This window comes from Pelodiscus sinensis, chromosome 2, assembly GCF_052426305.1.
Source record: "Pelodiscus sinensis isolate ZL-2025 chromosome 2, ASM5242630v1, whole genome shotgun sequence".
In the NCBI taxonomy this organism is placed as follows: domain Eukaryota; kingdom Metazoa; phylum Chordata; order Testudines; family Trionychidae; genus Pelodiscus; species Pelodiscus sinensis.
The window spans coordinates 240339289-240359086 of record NC_143053.1 but is presented as its reverse complement, the minus strand read 5'-3'; the positions used below and the strand labels follow the sequence as shown (position 1 = coordinate 240359086).

Below are 19798 nucleotides of genomic sequence, written 5' to 3'. Positions count from 1 at the left end.
CATTTCACTGTGCACACCAACACCTATCAAAAGTGTTTTTCCCCATTAATAATAAACATTTACAGATAGGCAAAGAAAGACCAATGTTAAGAGTTTAAGGAGATTTACTTTGCATATTTTGCTACGGGATGTTGAAAATCTGTGCTTTAATGGTTACACAAAGCTTTAACTTTCTGAATATTAACATCTACTGCCAATTAATATTTATACGACTTCCCCGATTTCCCCAAATGAGAATTTAAATAGATTAAAACTAGAAAAAATGATTAAAGATAAACACCATTATTTTCTGTCAATATTATAAAAATAATTACATTCTGGCAAACCTACATATACAAAATATTTCTGCTAAATATCATCTTTCTCTTGTCTCTTCAGCATTGTCATTCCTTTCTTCAAGCCCTTCTTTTGGCTTCCTCTCAACTTCAGAGAGGCACCAATTTCTGACAATCAAAACCATACAGGAGCATTTTGCTCTTTGTCTGTACAACCCTCTTCACTTTTCTTCCTCCCGGACATCTTTGAACCTTTTCCCATGCTGCCACTTACACTTAGAATTCCTCCCACCACACTACTTTCCATAAAGCCTTTCCCTGCAAATTCACTAAAGCACAAAATCAAAGAAAGTAACTTTCTGCCTTTGGATTTAGATTATTATCTGGTAAGAGTGTATTATGCTTCGTAAGAGTTTTGTTTTTTATTTGTACTGTAAAGTACCCGGGACAAGGACTTTTTCTTTGACTGTATAAAAACCTATTACACCAGTGTTTCTTAAACTTTTTAAGACCGAGGAACACCAAACAATTTTTAATGAGGAACACCACAGATTTGTTGAGGAAAAAAAAAAAAGTTAGGGGAAAGTTATTGAGGAAAAAAAGAAGGGGGGGGGAGTTATTGATCACTAAAGGGCGGCTATTTTGAACTCTATTGTTCTCTGCAACACACCTCCAACTGCCTTGCGCAACACCGGTGTTCCGTGGAACACAGTTTAAGAAACACTGCATTACACAATAGAACGGCAGCTTTCAATAAATCTTGACAACTTAGAATACAGAGGAGATGTAGCTGCTGTTCTTGTGACCTTTTTAAGGTAATGCCATTCACTGCATTGTACTGTAGTGAAGGGGGTTGATAGTATTGAAACATTAAAATACAAGGGCGAGTGCCACAAAAAATGCATGGAAATGAACTGACAAGAGTATTCTGGCCAAGACTGGAAAACTGCTGTCCACGAGATCCTGGCATAAATAAGACTCTGCAATGCATGAGGCTGTCCTTCTGAGAAGTGGTGCTGATGTGCTAATCCTGAGAATGTAGTGGATGGACACACTTTGGAAAATGAAGCACTTAATATAACAGATACAGTATGGCTAGTGACAGTGCAAATTTCTATATCACAATTTCCCAACCCAGTGCAAGTCCCCCAACTTCGCCTCAGCATTAAACTGAAGGAACTCACTCCTATGAATGGCCACACCTGCCTATTAAAATGCTTCCAGGTTACCCATTCATAAACACCTAACCATTAATAGCTGGATTCAACTCACACAACTTTTCACTTAGGCTCTAAAGAAATGCTGACTGAAATGTTTCATCCATCCAAATTCTTGAAGATAAGGAATAGACGAGTAACTTAGAAGGTTCTAGTCTGAATACAGGAACTTGTAACTGGTTTCCAAAAGCCAGAAACTATTAGCCATGAGTAGAGATGCTTCCAAACCACTGAATTTTTGGAGCAGACCAACTGAAATAATAGTGACGTTGTTTTCAACGCTATAGTGAGAGAATCCAAATTTTTTTGAGAGCTATTTAGGTCTAGTACTTATATATTTGATGTATACCAGTTACCCATGTACTATATGTGTAATATATTTTCACACTATCTGAGAGAGCAAAAAAATGTTTTAACATACCTAGAGGAATAATGTATTTGAAATATGCTGGTAGCAATTCCTTGCAATAAAAGTGATGTGACAAACTTGAGGAGTTTTACAGTACTAATGCTTGTTATTGCTTCTCACAAAATGTTACCAAGCTTACAATAATCTTTACACTTTCAGCAAAAATGTGAACAGTATATTTAAATATATTAAAAAGAATTAAAAAACATTTCACATAAAACATTTGTCGCCATATGAAAGTCTTTTTGCAATAAATGCTAACACCAGTATTTAAACATTGTTAAAAGTATAATGATCTTACTAATAAATTATGCAACAAGAGAAGTAAACAAAATAAAATTACAATATAGCTATATTCTTCCATAGAACCCATGTGGCTCCAGAAAACTCATATTTAGATGACTAATTAAGAAACTGATATTTTCAGAGCAACAAAAATAAAAGCTTTTATTTGTTCATTTGAATATAAAACAGGCGTTATCACAGATGTACAAAGCGTACTGGTGGTTTAACATACAAGAAGGTTGCTGTCCTTTGCACATAAAATTTTTTGTTAAACTGTGATTGGCTGAGTTACATGAATTTCTCTAACCAGTCACCACACTCTATGAAATAACGCTGCTAACATTCAACTGATAAAAGGGACAGTCTTCCCTTGGGTAAAGTGTCAAGCAGGATTAAATATATATAATAAACAAGCACCATGAGGAATCTGCTCCTGTTTGATTAGTTTTGTGTTTAAATGTTCATTGTGTACCCTCTTTTTTGTGCATGTGCATCAAATTGATTACATGGTTTTGTCTGACTTCAAAAGCACAAGGTCACAAGACAAACATTTTATACATTCTCATGAATGGTTTATCTACAGTACAATTTCTAATACGGAACTGGAACGATCCTTCTTTATTGCTCAGTCTGATGGTACTTAAGTGTTTCCTTCCTTTTGCTTGCATAACCAAACTAGAAACTCAGTTTACCTTTTCTCTTAACTCAAAATTTAACCACGGATGACAGGGCGCAGAAGAGATCTGTTATTAACTGTGTTTCACAATTGTATTTGCAGTTGTTTTTCCTATTAATGTAAAGCTGATGGTGAAGGTTAAAGTGATGTTGTAAATGACAGCTAAATTTGTTATGCAGTACTGAGATCAGCAATAGCAGGACTTCACGAGTTAGTTCACACACTGTAATTATGATTGTAATCAATCAACATCTGAAGCCTTACAATAATTTGCCATGAAGAACAGATTTTATTCTTTCTGGGAGCAGAAAAATCAGTGACAATATATGGACTGGTCTTCAGAGCATGAGAAGAACTATTCACAGGACAGTGAAATCTGAAAGGGTGGTCTGAAATAAAACAAGTCTTACATAGTAAGATGCTCTGTGTACTGCACATGCAGACTAAAATGTCCCTATCTTTTAAAGAGATTTTAAACAACCAGCACTGTGTCTTAGAAGCCAAACAAAACTATCATTAGCAGGGGTCCACTGCCATTGATATTTCACAAAGGCAGACAAAATACATCCCATATTCGTGTTATAAAAATGATTATGTTTGCCCTGCAACAATCTTAATCATGCATATCTGGTAACGAGAGTCAGCACATGAACATATTTTGGACATTAAAAAAAGCATTCTTGGACTGCTGCTGGTAAACCCCACTCTCGATCGCACATAGTCAACTCAGTTACAAAGGAATGAAGGGACTATGAAAGTTAAAGGAAATAAAAACATCGGACCTGGAAATTGAAGATTTTGTTTACCCAAAGGCAGTAAAATAAAGGCAGCTGTGATCAGTGTTTTCCCGCTCTTCCCTACTGGTGGCCTCATTTCTGAGACCTGGGGATTCAGTTCCTTAAAACGGGCAGTTCAGTTCCTCTGTTAGTTCACTTGGTCTAGGGACTTGTTAGCAGAAGCACAATTTGTGCTAAATCAATCATGATGACTGTGTGTTATTCTCAGTTGAAGAGTAAGTTAAAGACCAATAGTTTTCTGTAAGTGTAAACTGGATGTTTTAGCCACCAAGCTAAGTGGACCAGCTGAGAGGCAAATTGTTAACTCTATGCAAATAACCACCAAAACCTTTCCTTATCACAACAAAAACATCAACTAAAATGATGAAAAAATTGTGCAACAAAGTTATGCAGATACAAAACAGTGCTATTCTTCAACCTGCCTTTCCTAAAGTCTAACAAGTGTATGCACATGCCAGCACATATATTTATTGTTGACTCCATGGCAAACAAAAAAAATCGTACAGTGCATTTTTAGTCTTAAATTTATTCACTGCCTTAAAGGCAGCAATAATTCCACTTGCTGGTATCTAGAGGATTTTTTTTAGACAGGGATACTTAGCAATCCAGGATTGCTTTCTCTCTCTCAAAAAAAAGTGTGAGTAACATTTGGTTATCTACAGTGGGAGATACCATGCAAGTGACAAGTACTGCATTTTAAACTTTAAAATCTTTTTTGTCATTAGTGAATTTATATTTCATATATATATATTTGATGTGATACTATCCACTCAAGATAATACAACACTTTGTTTTTATATTAGCAAACATTACAAGAGATTAATATTCTTGAATGTTTTTTTCTTTTATACTTCTAAAGAGATCAAAATAAATTAAACATTTTGTACATAATTACAGAAGAAGTAGTTAACTTATTTTATCTTTTTAGTTTAGTACAAAGATATTTGCAAGTTCATTGCCGAAATACACCTTATTTATAAATTTGTTCCATTCTAACACTAGTATCAAAGGCTTTTTGGCCTTTGTGCTTTCAGCATCTCTTACAGAAAGTTGCTAGAACTCTAATTGGAAGGTGCTATTTTGGGCATTTTCCTCGTACCTCTACATAGTTTCCTAAAATGGTGGGATCTAAAATGGCTTAAATTATTAATGGATCTGTATTTGTAAGTTTTTTTTATGATGCATCAAAACAACTGAACATAATTATTTGTCATAGTATGTAAATTGTTAAAAAGAATCCACTTGGAGGGCAGAATAGAAAAATTAGCTACTTCAGCTTTACTCAACATAAAATACAAAGCCACAATTACTCAGAAAGCAGTTTCATCCAATAAGAAAAAGAACCTAAAATGGGCTTTTCCAACAAACTGAAGGGCAGTACCCTTAAGTCCTTCTGTGCTAAAATTTAGTGGTAAAAGAAAACACATTTCACATTTTATTTCCTGCAAATCGTGAAAAGTCATAATAGATACAGTTCCATTCTGATGAGTCTCACCCTCTTATCTGCACATTTTTAGTGGACACCAAAAAATTTTATACATCTATAGTAAAAGTCCATGGAAGCCTTAAGATACAAGACTACATGTTGTAGGCCACATATATGGGATCTAGCTGGTCTGCCAAAAATCCATCTCGTAGGTGCATACGTTGTTTCTCTCCACGGGAGTTGATAGGAATTACACCAATGTCCACCACCACCACGACCCCTACAATCAGATAGTGTTCCTCCAGGACCACATTGGTGACTAAAGGAACCAGGTCCAAGGCTTCTTGCTCTGATCCATCCAGCTCTACTACGACGACCAACAGATTTGTCCAGGTAAACACCGCACTGGAATACATGAAAAACATAATTATTAGAAGATTGGTTTATCAGATTCCTTCCCGGTTTGACAGATCTATGTTTTCCACTTTAAATATACTGCGCTTTCTGGCTGCTTTCCAGATAGACATCACAGACTGTGGGAGAATTCGTTCACAGGTAGAGACAGTGCTGTCAGTTCAACTGTAGTGCAGTAAGGTTAAGTACTTTAACCCCACAGATGACACTTATTCCACATGTAGTGCTGACCTTTTATTCCCTTACTTATGAGCTTATGTCCTAGTTTCCTAAATTGCATTATCTACTACCAGCCAAGTACAAAAGATTCTCCAGAACCTCAGTCAGCCCTAGGGGTGTGCAACTATATTACATCCCGATATCAAAACTCCAATTCAGAGTGTCCTTGTTCCATTACATTTATAAAAATGGAAATAAGGACAACCCAGGGAATTACAGACCAGTCAGTTTAACTTGTGTGCCAGGGAACATAATGGAGCAAACATCTAGAAGATAAGAAGGTGATAAATAATAGCATGGATTTCTCACAAACAAATCATGCTAAACGAGGCTGATAGCTTTCTTTGATAAGTTAGCAAGTCTTGTGGATAAGGAGTCAGATATCATGCAAATATTCTGGGCTGTGTTAACAGGAGTATTGTAAGCAAGACAAGAAGTAATTCTTCTGCTTTGCTCTGCACTAATTAGGCCTCAACTGGAGTATTGTGTCCAGTTCTGGTCACCATATTTTAGGAAAGATGTGGAGAAATTAGAGAAGGACCAGAGAAGAGCAGCAAAAATGATTAAAGGTCTAGAAAACATGACCATGAGGGAAGATTGAAAAAATTGGGTTTGTTTAGTCTGAAAAAGTGAACTAAGAGGGACATGACATAACAGCTTTCAAGTACCTAAAAGCATGTAACTGTTGATGATAGTACATGAAGCAATGGGCTTAAATTGGAGCAAGGGAGGTTTAGGATGGACATTGGGAAAAACTTCCTAACTGTCAGGGTAGTTAAGCCCTGGAGAATATTGCCCAGAGAAGTTGTGGAATCTCTAATCAGTGGATATTTTTAAGAGCAGGTTAGATAAACACCTATCAGAGATGGTCTAGATCAGTGTTTCTCAACTTTTTTTTTTAAATAAAGTACCCCTTTTTCAAAAAAAAAAAAAAAAGTACCCCCAATACCTAGTTTTCAGTCAAATGTTTTTTCTACCATTGCAGCACATTTGTTTAAAATAACTCAATTGTAGCTAGGCAGGAGATGAAATTTTGGGGTGTAAAAAGTACAAAAATAATAAAGCGCTGTAAAACTTAAAACAAAAATTCAGTTTTCTCCAAATTTCAGTTGTGTTGACAAATCCTCCAGACTTCTCTCGAGTACCCATAAGGGTATTCATACCACTGGTTGAGAAACACTTGTCTAGATGATACTTGGTCCTGCTCTGAGTGCAGGGGAGTGGACTTGATGTCCTCTTGAGGTTCCTTCCAGTTTTAATAGTCTATGATTCTGGAAAATGCATAGCACTCACAGTTATCCATCCATGTCTAAAATTTAGAATGTGTGCTTTCTTCTAAAGCTTATAAAAGTATCTTTCAGGAGAGACGTACTTAAAAAAATATTAGTTTGTATACCACACAAAATTTTGTTGGATTAAAGTTCTTTTGTGTCTATTGGCTTAGAAATTCAGTAGAAGTAGACAGAGTGGCTGCCTCCTGCCTTCATGTTGCTAAAAACCTGCTTTCATCTATAATTGTATTTTAGCAGAATGTCTAATGAGTTTTGAATGATGTGGGATATTAACAAGAGCAGTGGTCAGTCTGGAAGGAGACCTTCTCCCATGAGGCCTTGGAACACTGATGGATTGCTTTATACACATGCCTTAATGTTGAGATGACCTAAATTAACATTTGCAACAAGAAATTCAAAAGGAAGTTACTTCCTTGGCCACTTGCTACATCAAGGTGTTGCAGCACGTCTATGCTCACCTGTAGATTACAGTAGAGCAGGCTAAGGCTAGCCACAATTACAATATGAATTAGTGACATTTTCATTTATAAGGGTCGAATTCTAGGTATTATTTTAATGCATTCATTAAGTAATGATTTGATGTTCAGGAACAACCAAGGATTGAGTATGCAGTACAAAAGTGCAGTTTGTTTATATATATAAGTTTGCTTACATATGTTTGCATAAAGAGAGGAAGACTCAGGAGCAACCTTATTTTGCCCATGCAGATCAGAAACACTGGCCTTTTTACAAGTAGGATTTTGTTTGAAAGCTATTTTAACTGAATTATTTAATAGAGGGATTCTGACTATTTAACACAAAATGTAAACTTCATGAAAATACAACTCTGTTGATACACAATCCTGCTGGACACATGGAAAGCAGGAAAGGGGGATATTTGCATGTGGTTTATTGGGGCTAATAAAATAAGTAAGTAAGTAAATAAATAAATAAAATAAATACATAAATATTGGCCGTTATGCCCTAAACACTGATGATAGTTCGGAACCTTTGGAATGTAATTTCAAAGTTCCCCAGGCATTATTTTTCTAGACACTGAGTAAACTAACAATGGAGCTTGGGATGCCGGAACCTCATTTCACATGCAATGGCTAGAACTTGTTGGTGACAGACACCTCTCTGTACAGTCATGGATCATATTATATTTATGCATTCCACACAGAGGCCCCGCTAAAGTCATGTTAAAGTTGCAGACATGCATCGATGTTTTGAATACATATTTGCTTTCTAGAATTCTTGAGCTGAAAAAAAAATTAGGAATACATGAAGGTTACATTTCCACAAAAAGCAGGAATCATGCTCTGTAGACACAATGAAAGCCAATGAGTTGGAAATAAGTCCCTCATGCCAAGCCAGCAATATTCCATTATATTAACGTCATCTGAAATACCAATAAGTGGCTGTAATGTTTCAGAAGGAACTGAGTATCGTAATGTACCCAAAATCCTTTCTGTGGGCTTATATATTCTGTTATTGTACACACAGGGAATACCACTTGTTTTCATATGCAACGAAGATATATGCTCTGTTCCTCTTTCCAGGGTTAGTTTAAATGAGGTAGCATTGTGTATTCTTAATTAAATTACAAACACATACATAATTTCTTAAGATTTCTTATATTATTAAAGATGGTTTCAAAATGCAAGTTTTGCTTATACCGATGCATAGCTAAGTCTGACATCAAGACAGAAATGTGTTATGGTAACATTCTTCTGCATTCTTTAACAATACATGTTAAGTACAGATGGATATGGGAATTATCTATCTATAGTTCCACTGTGCATGCATGCTTCTTCCCATAATTACTGAAAATACTGAAAAACAGAATGAGCAAGAATTCTGCATTGACCCCAGGTACAAAGATAATGCCCTGGGTCTAGAAGAGGTTAGGTCTGTGGTCATCAACCAGTAGATCAGGATCTACTGGTAGATCTTGGAGCCTCTGACAGGTGATCCTGACTGGTCCGTCTGGGAGGCTATCAAGTACCAGCCCTTCAGCTGCCCTTCCCCACACTGTCCTGCTGCTCCTGCCCAGAGCCTCAGAACTGCCCCTGGGAGCTTCCTGCTTGTTGTGCAGGGTGGGGGAGACAGAGGCAGGGGGATGCTGATGTTACTCTGTCCCCCATCTGTACAGAGTGAGGAGGGTGGGGCCTCGGCGAAGGGGTGGACCAGTGGCTGGGCCTTGGAGAAGAGGTGGAGCAGAGGTATTTGGGTTTGAGGTAGATCTTGGACTGACTTGCATTCTAAAAGTGATCTTGTGCTTAAAAAGGATGGAGACCACTCGGCTAGGCAGAAAGTAAAATATATACTTATAATGGGTGAAGGTTTCAAAAAGGACCTAAATCCTCACTGAAAGTCAGTGGGGACAAAGGCACTGTTGAAAATTTTACCTAGTGACTTCACACAATACTTTTTGCAAGTACAGTTTTGGCTCTTACACTTACATAGTATTTAAAGCAGGGGTCTCCAACCTTTTTAAGCACGAGATCACTTTTTGAATTTAAGTGCAATCCAAGATCTACCTCAAGTCCAAATACCCTTGTCCCATCTTCTCTGTGCCCCTTCTCCGAGGCCCCACCCTTGCTCACTCTGTCCTCCCTCACTTTCATCAGGCTAGGGCAGAGGGTTGGGGTGCAGGCTCTGGTCTTGCATTAAGGGATTTGGCATGTGGGAGGGGCACTGAGCTGAGCTTGGGGCAGGAAGTTGTGGTGCTGGAGGGGGTTCTAGGTGCAGGTTCTGGGAGGGCGTTTGGATGCAGGGGTGCGTGGGGTTGGGGCAGGGACCTGAGGTGCAGATGGGGGGGCTCATGACTGGGGAAGGGGTTCAGAGCTGGCTCCGACTGGGCCCTGCTGACCTCAGGTGACTCCTGGGTGGTGGTGCAGGGGGCTAAGGCAGGCTCTCCCCTGCCCTGGCCCTGCACCACTCCTCAAAGCAGCCAGCAAACTCCATCCCAAGTCCTATTGTGCCCCCTTCTCTGCTCTCTCGAGACAGGATACAGGGTGGTAGAGGGGGCACCTTGACATCAGCGCCCCTCTTCTCCCTCCCCTGCCCTGCAAGTAGGAGGCTCCCAAAGGTGAGTGGAGGCAGCTCCAAGGCAAAGGACAGGAGGTGTGCAGCAGTAGGGCGAGGGGCATCTGAAATGCTGGTACTTGATAGCCTCTTGGCCAAACCAGTCAGGATCACCTGTCAGAGGCTCCATGATCTACCAGTAGATCCAATCTACTGGTTGGTGACCACTGATATAAATGCCAAGAATTGTGTTATACAAATGCCTAGGAAAAGCAGTTAATCACTAATTCAACATCTTGATATTTAATCAATAATTGGTCTCAGCTCCATAATGAACGTAACTTGTTTTCTGCTTTCTAAAGGAATTCCAAAAAAGACTGAAGAAGGAAAACACACTTAAGGAAAACACAGCTAAACTTCCAAACCCCACTACTAAAAATAATTCAAAATAAAACCCAAACAATTCACCATTATCATGAAACAGCATGTCACTTTTTTTTTTAATTGTAAAGAAAATGGTCCCTCCTGATAAAAGCTGTTTATATCAAGTGTTAGCTTAGAGAGTGAATATTTACGGTCATGTTATAAACTCTTGGAACACTGCATATTTCCTGAATCACAGAAAATTATTGTACAGACTATAGTTTGATGCAAGACTCACAGTGTTTCAAAACACTCACCATTCTGTAATGCTCTTGTGTGCTCTAATTACTGATGTTTCAATATCAATTGGATGATATCTCATCCCTCGTAACTCCATGGCTTCATCTAGTGCACCCACAACATAAAGTGCATCATGTCGCTCTAATTACAGAGAGAGAAAAGCAATGACTTAAATCTCTACTATGTTAAATAAATTATAAAACGTCCACAGTAGTAAATAAGTAAAATAGTAACATTCCATTTATAAAGTATGCTTGAATTTTAAAAGTTTGAAAGCCCTTTACAAGTTACCTACATTCATGATTATTGAAATGGAATGCGGGTTGAAAGGCAACAGCTAATCAGTAAAGCCCTTCAAATCCACAGATATCAACATCAAGGGATGAGTATATCTATGGCTCAATTTTGTGGATATGGATGCAGATACAAATTATGGACCCAGAACTATGGAAATTTGTGGATATCTGTTTTATATCTGCTTTCCACAGATGTGGATGCCGATATCCGCAAATTATTGAAGATGCAGATGCGGATACTAATTTTGTACCTATGCAGTACTATATTTATCAGGTTGCTGAGCACAATATGGAAGAAAGAGAAATGTTTAGCTGACACCAGATCACACCTTTGTTCTTAAGAAGGGTGCATGGAGAGCAAAGGAATCTTACTTGTTAAGGCTTCACACGGTGAGTTTTATTTCAGTTTGTTTATTTGCCTCTAAAGCATAATGAGTAAAACTGACACTTCTGGGATCTGAATATATCATGCAGCTTTGAATTAGGGATGTTAAAATGTGTTTAAGTAAATGTGTAATCACTGAACATTTCAGCAGTTACACTTTGATAGTTGGTTCTTACCAGGGGCACAGCAAATGCTGAGACATTGGAAACTATAGCAATCTCCACAACCCTCATAGCCAGTCTCTGTATTTTGCCAGTCAGAATAATTTCTCAATCAGGGAATTTCAGCCATACAGACTGTCTTTTGCCTCACAGCATTTCTTTGCTTATATAAAAATAGGATGTCTCACTAGCGATTAATATGGCCCTGTGCTACTCTGATATAAACCAAAATATTCCCTATATCTTCATTTACACACTACAGCTTACAGTAAATTGCTATTATTTGCTTCTACTGTCCTAAAGACTGGGTGAGTTCAAAAATAGGACAACTTTTGTTAACAGCTTCACAGAAATTGTAGGGTTATTAGATGAGGGTGTCCCCGTGAGAAGCCTAAGTCTCAATTGCGCAGCAGTGTTCCATAAGAAAGGATCTGTTCATGCAGATCCAACTGCAGCAGTGGGGCAATGTATGTAACATTCCATGTTTTTCCAGACAAAAAGCTTAGAGACATTTGGCAGCATCAGAAGGTCTCTTTCTCATGGAGCTTACAGCATGTAAAGAAAACATACAAAAGAACCACATGTAAGAAAAGAAATATAACCAGGCAGTCATTTTTGGCAGGCATTGTGTTCCACTGTTTTATTTTCTTATTGACATCTATTTCGAAAATGCTTCTTCGGAGGATTATAGAGCATTTGATGGTGAACATTTATTCCTACAACACAGCAGGCTACGAATGAGTGGACAACTTTACAGCACATTCAAAGCTATGTATAAACATACATTTGTAGATAGATAGAACTCATGTTCTTACCTCCATTTGCATCTGTAAGTTCTGTTCTCCTCAAGAACCCCAAATAGCCAGTCCGAGCCCAAATAGTCTGTGTGTCTCCAAAGCTGAGTCTTGAATTAAAGTGATCTGATTGCAGAGATTCATCTCCATATATGGTGAAATATCCACTTGCATTATGAGCACTGTGAACCCATATCTAAGTAAAAAGCAATTACACTGGCATTAATTAAAGCATCTATCCAGGGTGAAGTATTTTTGAAAATTCTTGCATCTATTTTCAATCAGAACTAGATATGTCTAGAGTACCCTTTAACATGATGTGTTCTGATTAAATACTCACCTTATTTCTATACTTATTTGAGGGCTGAATCCTGCTTGCCTTACACATGAAGCTTTGCTGAAGTCAATGAGTGAGGTTCCATGTCTCTTAAAGGTGCAGCCAGGATTCCGACCGCAGGGAAGTGCCTACCCTTTGTAGCCTCATGGCCTGAGGTTGCTCAGAGGGCTCAAGAGGCTTCTGGCATAACTTAGACAAGCCCCAAGAATTCTCTAATTTCTATCAGTTATAGGACTGTGCCACGAGCTGCAATGCTATCTAGGATTTCTACAGTGTTGTGTTCTATTGTGACGCTGCACTGACATGCCCCTTCCACTCGTGCCTACTACATTAGCACTTGGAGGAGTCCTTTGATGACACATTTACAGATAGGTCTTTCTCACAGTCTCTGTGCAGTTGGAAATTCTTCCCCAGCTTGATCCAAGATTTTCAGAGAGTGTTTACATGGTCCCAGCCTTTTCAGCTGGTATAAAAGCAGCCACAAACTCACTCCATAAGACTACTTTGGTGAGTGTGACCCCTAGCTATCAAACAATAATACTGTTAGTAGTTACAAAGCACTTTTCATCTTCAAAATATTAAAGATAGCCTCACAACTCTTGAGAGTCAGGCAAAGCAGAACTAAGCGAGACAAATTACCTTTTTTTGAATAATGAAAAAGACACTGACAGGATTTTTAGATAAAATATTCTTCTCCAGCCTTAGCATACAACTCTGGGATTTCATTAACTTGTTTTTGGGGGAAGTATCACATATTCTCAAAAGTTGTACTGTTATTTTAATCATGACCATACAAATTATTTTATTTATTGAAATTCTGATTTGCTCATTGAAAATCAAACAATCTAAGTTCAATTTTATTATTCAGTGAAACATGAACTAAACAGAAAATGCACACAGCTTTGCTAAACTATATTAAGCAGAACATTTTAGTGCTTTACGTTATCATGATCATAAAACAACTCCAGTTAGCTGAAGTTAGGCCAAGGTGGGCCACCACCAGTATGTTTTCTGCACCTCTGCAGGTATTGAAAATCATAGCTCTGCTTGGCCAGGAATCACCGTTCACAGCCAATGCAAGTGGCAGGAAGTGCCACGGACCGGGCCGCCGCTGCTCACGTTAGCAATGAATGGCGATTCCCGGCCAACCAGAGCTGCGATCCTCCGACACCTGCAGAGGCACAGGTAAAAATGGCAGTGAGAGCCTGCCAGGGACTAACCCTGCAGACTGGATCCGGCCAGTGGGCCGGAATTTGCCCACCCCTGAGTTAGACTAATCAAAGAAATATCCTTTGCTCCAACTAAGGTTTTGTCAGAAGTAATAAGTAGAAAATTAAGAAGGAAAAAACAAGGTTTTTTTTTAAAAAAATTTGTACTCTTCTTAAAGAGATACTCATATTTTTCAAGTTCAACAAGAAAAAGGTTTTTAATAGCAACAGCAACTTTTTTCCTGTTAATTTCACACATTATAAAGCTGTATGTTGTACAGATATTTCTGATCTTACAATATCTTTATATTTATTTAAAGAATTCATTTAACTTGATTAAAATGGATTTTGTTCCTATAATTTAATTTACAAACAGACTAAGGGGCAATTTTTGTGACTCACCTCACCAAGATGAGAATCCCCTAAGGGTCCCTTTGTTTCAGGATTAGCTATAATGATGCGAACACCAGGGAGGATCTATTGAAAGACAAAGTGAGTCATATTCTGTAAGAAACCAGATGATGTACATGTCTGCTTATGTAACTATACAAATGATTCTTGTCCTCAGAAGCACTTTATCTGACTCCTTAAAAAACCTGACATATTATTTAAGGAATGGCATTATCTAGTTGTCATAGATACACCTAATACAGTGCTGTTACATATTGCTGCCAGTACAGGTTTTGATAAGAAAATCCCTTGCTTTCCACTTATCACTCAAGGGATTCAGTTGTAGAAGAAACCCGCTTAAGAGAATAAGCCAATCCTGAATAACTGTATTTAGGAAATGTTGCCAATCTGACTCTTTGTAAAAGTCTTTCAGTCGTAAGAATGACATAACACTGACATGCTTTTCTTACCAAAAATAAATAAATTTTAAAAATACTGAATAAGTTTTAAAATAATCCAAACCAAAATCTCTACCCCCAAATAAAATTTTAACTAAAAAACGGGACAAGTACTGGTGACCCCAGGAAATCTACTAGGGACTTTGCTATTGGTTCCTATGGAAGGTGCTCAGATACTATCAGAACAGATGGCAAAGATAACACTGATAGGGGGAGAATGAATGAATATACACAGTCCAAGCTTTGTTACCTGGCATGTTGAGGGAATAGGAGGTGCCAATAAGTTAAAAATTCTGGTTAACTAGTAGGAGGAGGGAGTTTGAATGCAGGAAGGGGCTCAGCGCTAACGGTTGGGGTGTGGGAGATGTGGGCTCTGGGAGAGAGTTTGCATGTGGGAAGGGACTCAGGGCAGGAGACTGGAGATGGGGAAGGTTGTTAGGGTGCTGGATTTGGGAAGCGCTCACCTTGGAAGGCTCCCTGAAAGTGGTGATATTCCCTGCTGCTCCTAGGTGGAGGGGCAATGAGGCAGCTTTGCATGCTGACCCTGCCGGCAGGCACCACCCTTGCAGCTCACACTGGCTGTGGATCCCAGCCAATGGAAGCTGTAGAGTCAGTGCACAGGGTGGGGGCAGAGCAAGGGAATACATGGTGCCCCCAAGGCTGTTGCTCTGACTATGAGCAGCAGGAACCAGTAACCACTTCTGAGGAACCACATGGAGTCAGGTAGGGAGTCTGCTGACCCAAAGCCAAACAGTCTATAAACTCAGCTTTCACTGTATCATGGTGCCAAGAGTTTCTGTTTCAGTTCTTTAAGGAAGATTGTCTGGACACTCAACTTAGCAATAACGGAACCATTCACTGACTGGTTCAAATTTAGCCCAACTTAGTAGTAACAAATAAATAAGGAGTTCTTATATAGTGCTTTATACAGACAATCAGAATCATCCCATTTTACAGAGAAGGAAACCAAGGCATTGGGAGGTGAAATGTCTTGCCCATAATCACCTACTTAGATCAATGGACAGGGATTCAATAGACCTGAGTTCTGTACCTGACTCTACTACTGGCTAACCACTAGCCCATACTGCCTCCCACAGACGCCAAAGATGCCCTGCCCCCAGAAGTATGGTGGCCTATGAAGAATGTAGGAATGTCTTGGTGGTCTCAGTCCAATTTCCAGTGGACATGTGTCATCATCAAAACCATAACTGCCTAGAAAGCTGCAAGTAGTTTTCTGAAAAGCAACTGAGGCCACGTCTTCACTTGCCATGCCAGGGATCGATCTTCTGGCATTCGATTTAGTGGGTTTAGTTAAGACCTACTAAACTGAATGCTTAGGACAGCTCCACTAGGCACCAGTACTCCTCACAGTTGCAAGAACTATGGGAAGCAGATGGGAGCGTTTGCTCCTTTCGGCCTCCCTCTGTGAAGACAGAGCCAAGCTTGGCTTTAGGTAAGTCGACTCCAGCTACCAATTTTACAAATCTGGAGTTGCGTACCTTAACCTAACCTTCCAGGTCTAGTGTAGACCTGGCCTGAGAGGACTGAATAGGCAGAGACTGGGCTACTATCTCAGGAGTAGGAAGCAATTCCCTCATAATAGAGGGAGAAAAGTTGCTGGAGTAGTGTTAAGAGCTCTGTTAGAGCTACTGTGCTGTAACTTCTCGGTGGATAAATGACAGGACTGCTGTCTGTACAGCTGTCAGAGCTTTCCTGAGCACCAAATTCACTTCAGAAAAATTAACAGAGTGAAAATCAAAGAAACCTTTAAGAGTGCAGAAGACATGGTCAGTACAGTACTTACTTTTCCTGACTCCATTAGGGGCAAACTATGAGGCGATCCTCTCTCTACTAAACGAACTCTGTAAAATATATATAATAATAGCATGCATCAGACACGATTGCATATATGGGTATTTTACTTCTATTGGGTATTTTTACAAAAAGGATCTAGGATGCCGTCATGGTTGCAATACTGAACATACATTTGGAAAGTCTGACATTTGTGCTAATGATAAATACTATTCATATTAGGAAACCCTATAAACATAGCCAGGAGAATAATGAAAAAAAGGCATCAATGAATATTTGTTTAAAAAATAAAACTTGGTAGAAGTATTTCCAGCCTTTTATTTATTTTCAGTAGACTTTTTGTACGTAGAATATTCAAAGGAATTGAAAAATCTGTTCACAACAAAAAGAATAAATCTTCAGTTTCCCCACAATCTCGTTATAAAGGTTTCAGTCATCCAGTGAAGGCACAGCAACTTGTGGCGTAGGTGACCAATCATGTTCCTAGCAGTGAAAGACATGGTCACAGTGAGTAGCTCACAACTAATAAACCATCTTGTTAGTCTTTAAAGTGCTGCATAGTCCTGTCTTTTGTTTCAGCAAGACCGGACTAACATGGCTACATCTCTGTTACTACAACTAAACACCAGACTGATATAGGTCTGTAATTGCAACCTTTGTTTAATTATTTTCAGTGGGGAGACTGTTTAGCAAACATGTTAATCAACCAACACATTTTTGAAAGGGAAAGTTTATTTGCTGTCTGGGACTGACCTCTTTCCTAGTTGAAACATTTGGGTTCTTACTCTCCCTAGAAATGCTACCTTCCTTGCCAAGTGATTCACATGTGTACTGGAGAAACTGGTATGGCACCATGGGATTCTCCTGTTAGAAGTGTATTGACCTCAGGAGAAATTACTGGACTTACTCTTGGAGAGGACTAGATCAGTGTGAACAGTCTGATAAGATGTCCTAAGAAAACCAACCTTCACTACAAAACTTGTTGAAGGAATCTTAGTGATGCATGTGCATTGCTATGGTTAAGCGAAGGCCCTAAACCAGGGGAGTCCAAACTTTTTTCAAAAAGGGCCAGATTTGATGAAGTGAACATGCGTGAGGGCCGACCATTTTGCCTGACATTCTTTGAACCATTAAAATTAAATGCAAATTAACTATTTTATGCAAAGTTTATTGCAAACAGCATACTTTTCATTTCGTCACATGGATGACAAATCTAAACAGGTGTTAAATCACTCTGCCTTTCATATCTGAAGGCCAGATGAAAAAAAAATCCAGGAAGCTGAAATATATGTCAGGAACATTGTAAAGTACATTACATATTATTGGTAATAAAGGTTGTCTGTCAACTTTTAAGTTCAAAACATATGAACAGGAACATAACACCAAGTATACATGTTGTGTCCAAATATATTTATAACTGATTTAGACCAACTGACATTAACAGATTTTACAATGTATTCATCTCAATACATATGGATTCGTTGGGGGCCATAAAAGATTGATATTGCCAAATTACCTGTGGGGCCGTATTAAACCAGAACACGGGCTGCAATTGGCCCGCGGGCCGGACTTTGGACATGCCTGCCCTAAACAAACTATCCAAACTCCTATCCAGGGTACACAGAAGGGAGTATGGGCTAGGAGTAATCATGGCAGTTTTGAGATTTATCACTTGCTCAACTTACAGGCAGAGTACCACTTACACCTCAGCTTGCTCTGCCATCACAGGGAAGAAGGAACAAAAGGTTTAGTGAATGGTTTTACTTGGAAAAGAAAGCCTTGGACATTTTAGCCCCTGCAGAAAGAGGAAAGTGTGGGAAATATTTCTCTCACTGTTGACCCTCAAACCAGCCAGAACAGCTAGGATTGCAATGGACAGGCAGGCAGGAGTGCTGGAGCACAGCTTTTGTCCATAATTTTGTGGGGGAAAGAATCTGGTGTGAAGGTGAGAGGGGCATGGCCAGACGCTGGTGCCTTGTAGACAATTCTGAACAGGCTCTAGTAACTTCAGGAAGTGAGGCACAGCTGAATTGCCTGCAATTGGACGAAGAAATTCAAGTCTGTCTGTGGGAAATGTGCAACCAAAAAGGGCCTGCTACAAATAGCTTGCTCAGCTCTAACCAGGCAGAAAGCAAGTGAGACAGCTGTGGCTGAAATATATTTTGAATAAAATAATAGTGCAGAACACCTGAGTTCCAGTCATTTGTTTTGCACTGTACCTAATCATGTGGGTAACTAAACATGCACTTCAGTATACAATGCTGTCATGTTCTTAATTTTCAGACAAATACACAATATTAGAGAAATGAAGAAGGCAAATTTGAACTGACACATACTGTAATTCCTAAGTCATGAGTACTACAGCAGGGCTCAAGCATCGAGTTTTCAGGCATAGCATGAACTTGCAACAGGGCGCCCCATCCCACACTCTTACCACTATTTGCAGTCTGGGCCACGCCCCCCCCCCAGTTCCTCTGTGGCCCCCTGGGCAGACAGCAAGCAAGGTCATTGTCAGATTCACTAGAGCCTAGGGCAGAAAGGCCAAGTGCTGTTGTGCAGGGCTAAAGCCAAAGCCTGAGGATTTGAGATTTGCAGTGACCCCTGTGGCATTTGGGCTCCAGGCAATAGCCCTGCTTGCTACCCTCTAACACTGGTCCCAGCTTTTGTATGCAGGCACTGGTAGGCCAGGGAGTTGTTATAGAAAGTTAGATAGAGCCTCAGAAAGAAAAAAGATTAGGAGCCCCTGTCCTAGATAACTGAGTCTATTCTATGAAACTTGAACCATATGAGACCATGAAAGTAGGGAAATAAAAACAATAAGTTTCCAGACAGATCTCTTTGCTCAATAATGAGGATTAATTTGACTGGTGACATGAGTATTGTACAAGCCACAGGTTTGGTTTTTTTTTTTTTTTAAGTTTCAAGCTGTTCCTGATTAAAATAAATGTTTTATAGAGGTGGTAACATGCACTATGAGAATTCAGAAGAACACAAACATCTGTTTAAGGAATCCTTTCAGGTCAATTAAAGTCCAATTAAAAAACCCTCCAGAAAACATTAACGATTTTACATACCCAAGTGCCAAGTACTACACTTTTGAAGCAAAAATCAAATGCCCAATATAAAATAGGGAATAAGTGGATAGGCAACAGCACCACAGGAAAGGCTCTGGAGGTTTTAGTGGATCACAAATTGAATATGAGACCACAGTGTGATGCAGTTGTGACAAAGGCAAATGTCACTCCATGAGCGCTGTATATAAGGCACAGGAGGCA

General features: G+C 39.1%; 1 protein-coding gene across 5 annotated transcripts in view; it reads right to left on the bottom strand.

Annotated features, from left to right (window-relative positions):
• Positions 1 to 1984: 1984 nt before the first annotated feature.
• DIP2C (DIP2 acetate--CoA ligase C (putative)) overlaps positions 1985 to 19798 on the bottom strand; it is a 524374-nt gene continuing 506560 nt past the window's right edge. For all 5 annotated transcript variants that reach the window (XM_089776776.1, XM_006111894.4, XM_006111897.4 and 2 more), the window contains 5 exons: positions 16516 to 16573; positions 14266 to 14340; positions 12340 to 12514; positions 10700 to 10823; positions 1985 to 5490 (listed from right to left, as the gene is read on the bottom strand). In XM_089776776.1, coding sequence (XP_089632902.1) covers positions 5238 to 5490; positions 10700 to 10823; positions 12340 to 12514; positions 14266 to 14340; positions 16516 to 16573 — 685 coding nt within the window. In that variant the 3' untranslated portion in view covers positions 1985 to 5237. The remainder of the gene's footprint in view (positions 5491 to 10699; positions 10824 to 12339; positions 12515 to 14265; positions 14341 to 16515; positions 16574 to 19798) is intronic.